Here is a 13,906-nt window from a genome sequence, read left to right on the forward strand (position 1 = left end):
TACAAAGTATTTCCTGTTTTCTACGTATGTTTTGAACCAGTTTAGTACAGTTCCTGAAAGACCTGTCCAGTTCTCCAGTCGTTTGAGTAATATGTTGTGGTCAACTGTATCAAATGCTGCACTGAGATCCAGTAAAACTAGGACTGACATTTTTCCACTGTCTGTATTCAGACATATGTCATTAAACACTTTGGTCAGAGCGGTTTCAGTGCTGTGGTTCTGTCTAAAACCTGACTGGAAGGCATCGTAGCAATTATTCTGTTTTAAGAAGTAACTGAGCTGTTGAGAAACTGCTTTTTCAATGATCTTACTTAAAAACGGGAGATTTGAGATCGGCCTGTAGTTGTTCATTTGTGTCTTGTCAAGATTGTCCTTTTTCAGTATAGGTTCGATTACAGCAGTTTTTAGTGATTCTGGAAACACACCTGATAATAAAGAAAAGTTGACGATCTGTAACAGGTCTGACTCTAAAGTCTTTGAGACCTTTTTGAAAAAACTTGTTGGCAGGACATCTAAACAGCAGGAGGAGGAGTTCAGTTGACCTAAGATGTCCTCCAGGTCTTTGCTGTTAATAGGTTGAAACTGTTTCATGGTGTTTAAACAGTTTTTTGGTGGACACAGTACATATCCTGGATCTGCTGTTGATGTACCAATTGCTTGTCTAATTTTTTGGATTTTTTCAGTGAAGAATTTGGCAAAGTCATTGCAGGCCATGGTCGAATGAAGTTCAGCTGCCACTGACACAGGGGGGTTTGTTAGCCTGTCAACTGTAGAAAATAAGACCCGAGCATTATGGCTGTTTTTAGTGATGATGTCAGAGAAGTAGGACCTCCTTGCATTCCTCAGTTGTAAATTATAATTGTGAAGTTTCTCTTTATAAATGTCATAATGAACCTGGAGGTTTGTTTTTCTCCATCTGCGCTCAGCTTTCCTACACTCTCTTTTTTCTTTTTTCACCAGTGTGGAGTTTCTCCATGGAGACTTTTTCCTTCCAGAGATAACCTTCACCTTAATGGGAGCAATAGTGTCCATTACATTTAACATGTTAGCATTGAAGCTATTGACGAGCTCATTGACTGACCCTCTGGGCAGGTCAGGTGTTAATGGGAAGACCTGGTTAAAAATTGCACTACTGTGTTCAGTTATACACCGTTTTGTGATCACTGTTGTTGATATATTTGTGTGGGCTGAGATTTTACTTTCAAAGAAAACACAGTAATGATCAGACAGGCCCACATCAGACACAGTAACCTTTGAAATGCTCAGGCCTTTGGAGATCAGTAGGTCAAGAGTGTGTCCTCTATTATGTGTGGCCTCTGTTACATGCTGAGTCAGCCCAAAGTTGCCCAGAGTGTTACTCAGGTCTTTAGTCCCTTTGTCCTGAGGGTTGTCCACATGAATGTTAAAATCCCCAGCAATAATTACACAGTCAAAATCAACACAGATCACAGACAGCAGTTCACTGAGGTCATTAAAAAAGTCTGTGCAGTATTTGGGAGGCCTGTAAACATTAAGAAACACAACTTTGGATGGGGCCTTCAGCTGTAAAGCCACATATTCAAAAGACTGAAAACTTCCAGGAGATAGCTGCTTACATTGAAATGATTCATTAAATAAGACAGCAACCCCTCCTCCTCTCCTGCTCGCCCTGACCTCACTGATAAAACTGTAGTTAGGAGGGGTCGTCTCGATGAGAACAGCTCCACTGTTACTTTGGTCCAACCAAGTTTCAGTTAAAAACATAAAATCAAGGCTGTGCTCAGTGATTAAATCAGTAATTAAAAATGTTTTCCCAGCTAGAGATCTAATGTTTAATAAAGCCAACTTAAGTGTTTTAGAGGTATTACTTGTCCCCTCGTGTTTGGGAGCAGTCTGTGGCACACAAGGTATGTTTACTATGTTTAAAGATCTTTTAGAGTGCAGCTCTCTGTGTTTTGACCAGGCCACATGTCTCCTGTCACCTAAAAGTACAGAAATTTTAAAACCTTCTAGTAAACAGGGTCCCAGCTTCTCCTGGGAAAAGTCATCACTGCCATAATCCTCACAGCCCGGACCCTTCACACATCACGCATCAGACTGCGGAGACAGGGCATGAAGAGGAACTAAGGGGGGCGAGGCTGGGCAATGTGACTTCGATTGCTCTGTTGAGGGTGGGGCTCGATGGCGAACCTTTGGCCGCTCTGGTGGGGGGTTTATGGGGGACAAAAAGGGATTGGGACGGGGGGTAGATCTGAGCCCAGCATTGACCCGCTCCATCATCTCCTCAGTGAATTTCAGGTGTGGGGAGGAGGGAGAAAGGGAGGGGGAGGAGGGTGATGGCCTGTCAGGGGTTTGGGGGACTGGGGAAGGTCGTGGTCCCTTGTCCTGGTCGTTGGTGTTGTTGAGAGAGTTGGAGGCAAATAGGGACCCCTCTTCTTGCCTTAGATGTCTCTCCTTTCTGAGGCACTTTTGAAAGTGGGGAAAAACAATTATACACATGAATGGGCTGGTGGTGTACCAGGGACTTCTGTTGAGGATTATGCTTCCTCCTCACCCAGCCATTCTGTTTCTCCAGCTGCTCAGGACAGTCTTTCGAGGGGGGGGCAGCTAGCGGGGCCTGCACTACCTTTGGCTGCACCAGCCACAGGGGCTTGGCTAGTTATGGGTTTTTTTTAAGGGTGCAAAGCCAGGTCTCCAATTCAGTGATCCTGACCTCCAGAGGTGCAAACAGGCTACACTTATTACAGGTATGATTATTGCCAAGGAGTAACTAAACATCTGACGCAATTGAGAAGGAAAGTGCAGGAGGGACGTGAAGAGGCCATGCTGCTAGCGAGTAGGGATGGGTATCGTTTAGGTTTTATCCGATACCAGTACCAAACCGGTACTTTTGAAACTGTGTTGGTGCTTAAACGGTGCTCGAGCCGGTGCTTAAAGAATGAAGAACACAAACTTTGTCCAAAATCCTCTCATGTTTAGCTGTTTTTTTTTTTTTAAAGATAGCAATGTTAGCCTTTTCTGCAGCTATAGGGGATTTATGGTATCACTCTTGGCTGGAAGCAGTGCTTAATCAATGGGGGAAAAAAACACCAACTTTGTCCAAAAACCTCTCATGTTTAGCTGTTTCCCTCTTTTTCTTTGGTCATTTTAGCTTTTTTGGCCAGGGTGAAGGGAGCATCTGCCATCAAACACAAAGACAGCCGCATGTAACTATGATGTGTTTGCTAGTTCCCCTTACATGCATTAATGTAATAACGTGGTTAGCCTACTCAACATAAATTACACACGAACGACATTAAGCTGCTGACACAGAGAAGAACGGCTGCCATCATCATCCGTCATCATTTCTGCTACACTGGCAGGGCTAGGGGCCAGGACTCTCCTCTTCGGGTTTTTGGGGGATGTTGCTAACTCCGGGACCGATAACAGGCACCACACCCGCAGTAGATGTGCCGGTGTGAGGTCTACTAGCGAGTTGACTACAAGGTAAGCTAAGCTAGAAAAACCGTAAAGACACAAGTTGTGTCCAAAAACCTACGATGCATCCTTCGGAGGACCCAGCATTCTCAGTCTACGTGGACTGGGTCCTTCGAAGACTGAGAAGGCCAGAAGTACGAGGCTGTGAAATGGGATGGTCTAGCCTTCAGATTTGCGTACCATTGTCTTTGCGTACCATTGTCTTTGCGTACCATTGTCTTGGTGGAGTTTAATAAATTCAGCCGTCTGCTCCTTATTATCTAAAATATAACAGGACACTGGTGTAAATTCTCGACCATTTCACACTTCTGTTTAATCAGTTTTCTGTTTGATGTTTACTCAGCCGTGTGAAAACCCCGGAGGAACCCATCCAAGGGATTAATAAAGTTTTATTTAATCGAATCTAATAACTTTAATGTCAGCCAAACCGATTTACTCAGGAACAAATAAAACACTGAAAAAAGCCAAACAATAATATTTTTAAGTTATCTAATTGACTTATACATCATGTTTAACTTGAGAAGTGAAGGACCATGGGAGGTCTGAAAATGATGTGCCGGGAATCCGCTGTTCTTACCAGCTCTAGTGACCCTTGAACCCCCGGCTAGCTATTGATGTGGTCGGTAACAGACATGTCCGAAAACGTCGGAGCACTTCTGCATATATGTGATGTCTTGATAAAACAAGCAGATATTTGAAGTTTACACACCCACATTCTCGCCTGAAAATATGTTAAGTTTATTTTGTAAATGGTAAATGGACTGGTTCTTATATAGCGCTTTTCTACTCATCTGAGCACTCAAAGTGCTTTACACAACTTGTGCATTCACCCATTCGCACAAGCACATCTTTCTAAGTGCTTCATAGGTGACATTTGCACACATTCATACTCCGATGGATGCATCAGAGAGCAATTTGGGGTTAGTATCTTGCACAAGGATATTTGGCATGTAGACTAGGGGAAGCCAGGAATCGAACCACCAACCTTCCGATCAGTGGATGACCTGTTCTACCACCTGATCTACAGCCACCCCACTTTTGTGACCCAGAAAGCGTATGAGCGAGCGCTATTGTAAACTGAACTTGCGTCATAACAAATCGTGTTTGTGTATGCATGTTAAATTTGATTTAGTGATAGTCGAGTATGTTTATGCTCGTCTGTGTGGAGAGGATTGTTGGAATTGTGATGATGATGTCCGCTATCACTGTCAATTGTCAGTAAACACTTAATTAAGGATGGGTATCGTTTAGGGTTATCGTTTTATCTGATACCGGTGCCAAACTGGTACTTTTGAAACAGTGCCGGTGCTTAAACCGGTGCTCGAACTGGTGCTTAAAGAATGGAGAACACAAACTTTGTCCAAAAACCTCTTATGTTTTTAGTTTTAGCAGTCTCTTTTTTTCTGCAAAATTTTTCTGTTGATACAACACCGGTAATTAAACAATGGAAAACACAAACTTTGTCTTAAAACCTCTCATGTTTATTCCTGACCTTAACCAGGACTTTAATGATGTTAAATAGCGTGTTTCTAAGCGATTTGAAGAAAAAGAGCGAACATGTGTAGGTTCAGTCCAGATGGTTCTCATATTTCCTCTTTTTCCGAGGTCGTCATTTAGGAACGTGGTGGGTAGCCGAAAACGTAATATGGTGACGATTTGTCACCTAGCGTAAAATGTTACGCTTTGGGAGTGAGAACGGGTTGGCACCGCACCTGCAGTAGATGTGCTCGGTGTGAGGTCTTGCAGCAAGCTATCAAATATGGTGCATTTCTCAGATTTTAAAAAAATGCTATGCATCGCCAGGTGTTTCATCAGATTTGAGGTGTTACCTCCTTTGCACAGTATCACCTTAAAGCACTTGTTGCAGGCTGCTGTGTTTGCATCTTTTGCTGTGAAGTACAGCAAGACTTTTGACTGCTTCGCCTTGGGCATTTTTAATCTGTAGCTCTGCTCTAAAAGAACGTACGTACCTGCTATCCTGCTACTATCCTTGGAAAGGTAAAATGATTGGCTAGAATGACATCTCAAGAAAAAAAGCACCGAAATGTGCGCTGCTTTTCGGTCTGGTTACTACCGTTTATGTCAGAACCGGCCATAATGGCACCGGATACCAGTACCCATCCCTACACTTAATCTGGCTGATGAGTCTTCACGTGTAATATTACCAAGTCTGTATTATTAAGTCTGTAATTAGGCGCCATTCTTCTTATTTTGTTATTCTCCGTTGAGGAGAAAGGCATGAATTTGTTTGTATACGGAGGTATCCATTGTTTAAATGTCCCGGGCAGTCAAAAACGAGGCAGAGCTGTCGAGAAATGCTAGGAGCTAACTGGGCGTTTATTTACTTGCCGGGACCAGAACGTAACACCAGTGTTGTGCAATCCTCTTGTGCAGTGCAAATATGCTTAAAGTGATTTAAGTGATGAAGTGAAAACAATGTCCAGAATGTCCAGTGTGTGTGTAAGAACCATATGTGTGGGTCAGTACTGTGTGGTGGTGTGATTGAGAGACCGTATCGCCTGCGGGAAGAAGCTCATCCTCAGTCTCTCTGTGTTGGTCTTCAGGGAGCGGAATCGCTTTCCTGACCTCAACAGAGAGAACAGTCTGTTGTTGGTGTAACCCTGGTAAGATTTACAGCATTCAGAAGTACAGGGTTCTTTGAATGCATCGTAGTCCTTGTCTGATAGTTTAATTTCCGGGCTTGCCCTGAAGGCACCATCTGCAGCTCCGTGCGCGTGAAGGTGTGGTGTAGAGGAAAAAGGACGGCAAGGAAAAACTCCATGCTGCCGCGGAGCACGGTTTTTTCCAGTTGAAAGAGAGGAAAGAGGTTTAATTAACATTTGTGAGAGAGCTGTCGTTAGCGGTGAACCACAGACGGGTACCTACCTGAAAGGAGTCGGAGTATTTCTTTGAACTTTTTGAACTATTCTGGTGAGTTAGCCTAGCTCACTTAGCACCGCTATTGCAGTTCAATGCACTGGAAAAAATAACTAACCAGTCAGAATAGTAGTAAATGTGTTTAATGATGTTTAAGATGTGTTTTCATAGTATTGCAATGTTGTGACAGTTTTGTTTATTATGAGTGTCTAATGTTTTTACTTTCTTGGGCCTGCTAGTTCAGCCGCGGCCAGCTAAGTGGTTATGCGCAGTTCACGTGCAATAGCTGTGCTGTTACTGTAACTGCGGGTGATGCACAGTAATACGGTGTATTTACTTTTAATGTGTCACAAGATGCAAATTTATTTTAATATTTCAAAAGAACCAAGGACATTAGGAAAAAGGACATTTAAGGAATGTGGACATCTAACATTCTGCATATTTGTGTGCAGACTGGTTTTTTTTTGAGGTACAGTTCCATGGGTGCCAAGTGAGGAGCTGGTATCGTGGGTCTAACGCCGTGTTCACACCGAACGCGATGGACGCGAATAAAACGCCCCAAACGCCCCTAATTTGACGCGTGTACATTCGCGTCTCAACGCGTGTCCAAGAAAAATCCATCGCGCGTCAAAATATGATATTTTGACGCGCGTGAACCGGAAATGTGGGAGTTTCCATCTTTGCAAGATTTCCATCTTTGCAAGATGGCAGCTGTCGAGCTAGCGCTTGAAGAGAGAGTCTCCCTTCTCTATGTACTGTGGAGAGCAGAGCAGCAGCGTAAAAGACGTCCTCGCCGTACCTGGGTCCATCAAGTCCTCCAGGCGCGTGAGCAGTTTGGTGAGTTTCACCATTTGCTCCAGGAGCTGCGCCTGGATGACGGCAGATTCCAGCGATATCATCGTCTGTCACCCGGCCAGTTTGAGGACCTGCTTTCCCGCGTCGGTCCCAGAATCGCCCGCCTAGACACCAATTACAGGCGCTCAATCCCACCTGCAGAGCGCCTGTCCGTCTGCCTGAGGTTAGTAAAAGTGGTCAATACGGTAGTCCTTTATTGATACCTGTGCTAATATATGCTAAACCATCCATTTATACACTGCTAACATGGATGTGCTATGCTAACAGTGAATGCTGTCGGCGTTTACTGATGGCATAGCACATCCATGTTAGCAGTGTATCGTGTATACACTGCTAACATGGATGTGCTATAACAGTGAATGCTGTCGGCGTGTATAAACTATCGTTTATACACTGCTAACATGGATGTGCTATGCTAACAGTGAATGCTGTCGGCGTTTACTGATGGCATAGCACATCCATGTTAGCAGTGTATCGTGTATACACTGCTAACATGGATGTGCTATAACAGTGAATGCTGTCGGCGTGTATAAACTATCGTTTATACACTGCTAACATGGATGTGCTATGCTAACAGTGAATGCTGTCGGCGTTTACTGATGGCATAGCACATCCATGTTAGCAGTGTATCGTGTATACACTGCTAACATGGATGTGCTATAACAGTGAATGCTGTCGGCGTGTATAAACTATCGTTTATACACTGCTAACATGGATGTGCTATGCTAACAGTGAATGCTCTCGGTGTTTACCGATAGCAAACTGGTACTGTTTATAATATTTCTAGTGATACTCAGATGGTCTCATCAAGTCCCGATTTAATTCGATTTATGCTGTTATCAGTGGTTGAATGATAGCATGGCTGTGGTGTCATAGGTATGCTCTCGGTGTTTGCTGATATCAAACTGGTATTAGGACCACTGTGGGTTAATCTTTGTAGTGATACACACTCCTTTTGTTTATTTATACCTGGTTTAATTTCTGGGATAGTTGAATATTTGTATATAATCACTGCAGACTGTTTTAGATTATATCAAATATATATCATGTAATTATCCTTATAATTACAAAATGTTTTATGTAAGATTTATGTTTTGGAATTTGTAATTTTGGAATTTCAATAATGTATTTTGTAACTGCAGTACACATAATACACATTTTAAACAATTTTGTCCAGGTTCCTTGCCACCGGGGACTCCTTCAGGACCATCGCGTTCAGTTTTCGAGTCGGTGTGTCCACGGTGAGCCAGATCATCCCCCAGGTAGCGACGGCCATCTGGGACTGTCTAGTGGACGATTTCATGGCTGTGCCTTCAACTGAAGACTGGCGGTCCATCGCAGAGGGATTCCAGGAGCGCTGGAACTTCCCCCTCTGTTGTGGAGCTCTGGATGGGAAGCACGTCCAGTGATGGTTATCAAAACCAAACATGATAAGTTTGGCAAGCGCAGGAGACACGACACGGAGGAGATTTGTCATTTGGGCTGCAGAATGCAATGCGCATTGTTGAAAGCTGTACGGTGCAATAAAAAAAATCAGCGAAAAGGCGAGGCAGTGACGGATGAACAGCGGGACTACTTTATACTGTTTATTAATAAACAAAATATATTCCTGTATGACAACACGCATAAATTAACTGCCTACATTAATTAATTGTAAACATACCTTCTGACTGACACTCCCCTGCTGCCTCTTCGGGCTGTCCCTGGTCCTCGGGGGAGAAGTTCTCCACGGTCCGCACCATATTACCGCTGGTCTCCCGCGGGGTGAGGAAGGGGTCCAGAAACCCCATGACCGCGAAGAACTTCCATCTCCTCCCCGATCCTGCTGCAGACCCACTCCTCTTCTCCTTCTCTGACCTCTTCTCCTTATTATATGTGTCCCTGAGGCTCTTCCACTTTCTCCTGCAGATGTCCTCTGAATAAATGCATTATCTGGTTAGCGGAAAGGTATTTGTACAACAGTGGGAAAATCGCGGGACAGTAGGCGCGCTTGCTAGCTTTTGCACGGCTTCATCGGGTCAGTCTGAAAATTAAAAAGAAGAAGGAATGAACTTACCAGGTTGCCCGATCTCCTCACTTATGTGTCTCCAAGCTAGGTCCTTTTTATTCCTGTCTCGGTAGAAATAGGAGCTGGCATCGTATAGCTCGGGGTGGTTAGCCACGGCGCTGATCAGCTTTTCCTCCATACTGAATGAAGAATGAAGGGCTTTGGCTGGATCTGCCCCTTTGACCTAGGTCAGAGCCACGTCACCAGGCTCCTGATTGGTTGTCGCGGCGCGATTTGACGCTGGAGTTCAGATTTTTCCAACTCGAGCGGTAGACGCGAAACGCGCGTATGCACAAAATGCAACACAAAAACTCACGCGCGTGGTTTTATTCGCGAGTCAAACGCGCCTGACGCGCTGCACTGACGCGCGTTTCACGCGTTTTGGCGTTTTCGCGACGCAAATCTGCTTCCGAATTTTCGCAGGACCCGCAATCGCGCGTCATCGCGCCTTTCCATTGACTTTACATGTAAACCTGACGCTCTATTCGCGTCCATCGCGTTCGGTGTGAACACACCGTAAGACACTGTTGCTGCTGTGGAGGCCTTCTCTGTGTCAGGACGCCGACACGTTGATGCCTGCCGTACCAGGAGGGCGGTAGGGAAAAAAACAAAAGGAAGCCCACCTGAGAGATACCTTATCATTTTCTTTGCTACTTTTTCTCCGCCTGAGATTCAGGTCGTTTTCAGTTCTTAACCCAGGACAGTGGGTAACTGAATAAACTGACACCATAAGGAACTGGACACTCACATGCTATTTTCTTTTCTTTTTCCTTTTCTTTGGGGTGTTGAAATATTGTGTTTCTTGTCTTACATCTATTTTGATTGTTTCAATTATTTTTGTGATGCATTTGAGATGGTTACTGCATTTGAAGGTATCCCTACATTGAGGATGAGCAAAGGGAACTGATCCAAAAGAAAATATATAAAGCAAACTTTGTTTCATAAACCTGTGGTCGTGCGTGTTATGTGGGTTGGAAGTCTCATTGCTCTTACAGAGTTGCTACCGCCAATCTCCTTCCCAAACCTAGATTCGGATATTGTAGACATTGCACTTGGGCGAGCAGTATAGATCATCTCTTTATAGATAGAGGGACACACGTCCAGGTTACATTGGGATGGCTGAGGTCCTTCACGATCTTCCTGGCCTTGGTCCAGCACCGCCTGCTGTAGATTGAGTGCAGGTCAGGGAGCTCGGCGCGGATGGTGCGCTCAGCTGACCGCACAACCCTCTGTAGAGCTCGTCTGTCCTGCATGGTGCTGTTCCCGAACCAGGTTATGATATTTCCCGTCAGGATGCTCTCTATGGTGCACGAGTAAAAGTTCCTGAGCACCTTGGAGGGCAGTTGGAAGTCTCTCAAGCGTCTGAGGTGGTAGAGACGCTGACGGGCCTTTTTCACCACGGTGTTGATGTGACAGGACCATGACAGGTCCTGCGTGATGTGAACTCCGAGGTATTTGAAGCTGTCCACTCTCTCCACTGGGCACTCGTTGATGACGGGGGTCTGGTAGTTCCTCTCCTGCTTAGCGCTGAAGTCCACTATCAGCTCCTTTGTCTTACTGACGTTTAGAAGGAGGTTGTTCCTCTGGCACCAGTTCTCCAGATTCCTAATCTCCTTCAGGTAGGCCGTCTCGTTGTTATCAGAGATCAGGCCCACCACGACGGTGTCGTCAGCAAACTTGATGATGGTGGTGGAGCTGGTAGTGGCCACACAGTCATATGTGTACAAAGAGTACAGCAGGGGGCTCAGAACACACCCCTGGGGGCAGAAACGGCCCTAACCAATCTGGCGCCCTAGGCAAGATTTTAGGTGGCGCCCCCCTACATCAGCAGTGTAGTGTAATGTTGTAACAAATAATATTTCTATTAAATAAGCTTTACTTTGCATTTTAATTAACGTGGGATTATTTTTTGTATTTAGAAATAATAGTACCAACTTTTTTTTTTTTTTCAACATTTGTGGCACTGGCGTGGCGCCCCCGATGGACGGCGCCCTTAGCATTTGCCTATACGGCCTATGCCACGGGCCGGCCCTGCCTGGGGGGCTCCAGTGCTGAGAGTGGTGGAGGCTGAGACATGTCCGCCCATCCTTACTGCCTGTGGTCTGCCAGTTAGGAAGTTGGAGATCCACTGACACATAGATGAGCTGAGTCCCAGATGCTCCAGCTTGGTGGTGAGTGTGGAGGGAATTATGGTGTTAAATGCAGAGCTGTAGTCTATGAAGAGCATTTTAACATAATTCCCCCTTCTAGTGTCCAAGTGAGTGAGTGATGTGTGGAGGAGATGAGAGATGGCATCGTCTGTGGAACGATTTGGACGGTAAGCGAACTGTAGTGGGTCCAGTGTGTCTGGTAGTGAAGAAATGATGAAGTCTCTGACCAGGCATTCAAAACACTTCATCACTACTGAGGTGAGGGCTACAGGGCGATAGTCATTGAGAGAGGCAGGGTGGGGTTTCTTCGGGACAGGAACAATGATGGACTCTTTGAAGCATGTGGGGATCACCGACTGAGATAAAGAGATGTTGAATATCTCAGTGAACACAGGAGCTAGCTGGTATGCGCAGTCTCTGAGGATACGACCTGGGATGCCGTCTGGTCCTGCTGCTTTCCTGGTGTTCACTCTCTTGAAGGCTCTCCTTACTTCATGCTCGGAGATGACGAGCACGTTTCCGGTGCTGGCAGTATCTTCCTGTCTGCAGCCGTTAGCGCCGCTAGCACTAGCATTGTTGGAGTCCTTAGCTGTAGCCTCGAAGCGAGCATAGAAAGTGTTCAGCTCGTCTGCCAGAGTCACGGCCGCGTTCGTCATACCGGTTGTTGGTGCTTTATAGTCCGTTATTGTCCTTAGTCCCCGCCACAGGCTCCTAGAGTCACTTTGTTGGCTTTGCCTAAAATATATGACTGTGTTATTACTGCTTTAATAAAGTATTCCAAAGTGTGTATGTTTTTGTTGGCAAAAAGCCTTTTTTCAACAAAGGATTGTTTGCAGTGTTTCATTATGTCCTTTTATCTCCAAGTGTTTTGACAAGAAGTGTGTAAGTCCAAGCTGAAACTTAAATTACATTTCTTGTTTTTTAAGGACTTTGTTTCTCTCTCTCTCCAAGTAAGGAAACACTTAATGTCTCTACTATTTATTTATTTATTAGTTATTTATACCTTTACTGTATTACTGTGATCTGCTCTTTTGAATGCACCTGGTCAGTAACCTAAAGAGTTTAGAGACCAGTATGCTTTACATTTTATTAGTGGATGTGGAAATTGAGTATATATCCCTGTTCTATGTATGTCGCTGCTAAGTGGTCATCTCTGTATGTCTGCAGACCTTCCCATTGGTTGAATTTTATATACAAATCTCTTCTTCGGCTGCTTCTTTCCAATCTGTTTGCATATATGTGTAAAATGTACAATCAGCACAGCTCTCACAATATTTTACAAATGTTTCTCCTGAGAATCAGAATAATTTTAAGAGGGATAAGGCTTTTAAATACGCTTGTCCTGTTTCAAGGACTTCAAATTGTCAGGACTGGTAATGAGTTTTCAATCATTTTAAAGGATTGATTAAATAGTTCTTTTGGCGAGTGTTGCTTTTTCTCTTCATGTGTAATTGCACATGAATCAGATCTTTGTATTTAATTGCCTGTATTTGTTCTAATATGGTGGCTGTAGCTCAGGTGGCAGAGCAAGTCAGCCACTAATCAGAAGGTCGGTGGTTCGATCCCAGGCTGCCTCCTGGCTGCATGCCAAATATCCTTGGGCAAGATACTAACCCCGTGTTTGCCTACTGGTGGTGGTCAGAGGGCCCGGTGGCGCCAGTGTCCGGCAGCCTCGCCTCTGTCAGTGCGCCCCAGGGCAGCTGTGGCTACAATGTGGCTTGCCATCGCCAGTGTGTGAATGTGTGTGTGAATGGGTGAATGACTGAATGTAGTGTGAAGCGCTTTGGGGTCCTTAGGGACTAGAAAAGCGCTATACAAATGCAGGCCATTTACCATAATCATTATCAGCTTTGGTGCTGTAAAAGCAGGTGTCCTTAACTGGCTGTGTGGAGATGTTTGCTATAGTTTGGGTATTACAGATTTACTAACGTGTTGTGCAGTGTAAACTGGGTTTTGGTGTAAAAAAGAAAAATAAAAGTTTTTGCTATATTCACAAACAGAGCGTAGTGAAAAGATTACATGAAAGAAATGGGAACTCAGAAATTGTTATAACTGACCCTGTTACAACCCTGTGGCACATCTGGCTAACACCTTGGCATTGCACCTTCCTAATGAAACCAACTTATCTCAAAAGGTTCAATTCTGAGATTGAAGGCAAACCCTCTCTGTTTCCAGTTTACGTTGCAATTTTGGCTATTTCTTTAGCACTCGTTGGTGAGCGTTTGCAGTACAGATGACTCGTAAGCTGGAGAGGAAATGGCGTGCCACAAATTTAGAAGATCATCATTTAACCTGGAGAAATAGTTTGCTGATTTACAAGAAAGCCCTCCGCAAAGCCAGAACATCTTACTATTCATCACTGATTGAAGAAAATAAGAATAACCCCAGGTTTCTCTTCAGCACTGTAGCCAGGCTGACAAAAAGGCAGAGCTCTTTTGAGCCAACCATCCCTTTAACGTTAACTAGTAATGACTTCATGAACTTCTTCACAAATACAATTTTTATCATTAGAGAAAAAATT

General features: G+C 44.5%; 2 protein-coding genes across 2 annotated transcripts in view; one reads left to right on the plus strand and one right to left on the minus strand.

Moving 5' to 3' along the window:
- opn7b (opsin 7, group member b) overlaps positions 1–13,906 on the plus strand; it is a 101,215-nt gene that overhangs the window by 54,964 nt on the left and 32,345 nt on the right. The window lies entirely within an intron of this gene.
- On the minus strand, positions 8,816–9,374 carry LOC146611112 (transcription factor Adf-1-like). The gene is made up of 2 exons (XM_085345518.1): positions 9,245–9,374; positions 8,816–9,103 (listed from the first exon to the last, which is right to left on the minus strand). Exons 1-2 carry the CDS (start codon positions 9,372–9,374, stop codon positions 8,832–8,834), a joined length of 402 nt encoding a protein of 133 aa, XP_085201644.1. The 3' UTR covers positions 8,816–8,831.

The sequence above is a fragment of the Diplotaxodon limnothrissa genome, linkage group LG20 (assembly GCF_057381915.1).
Source record: "Diplotaxodon limnothrissa isolate DT_005_m linkage group LG20, D_limnothrissa_male_GT1.1, whole genome shotgun sequence".
Lineage (NCBI taxonomy): Eukaryota > Metazoa > Chordata > Actinopteri > Cichliformes > Cichlidae > Diplotaxodon > Diplotaxodon limnothrissa.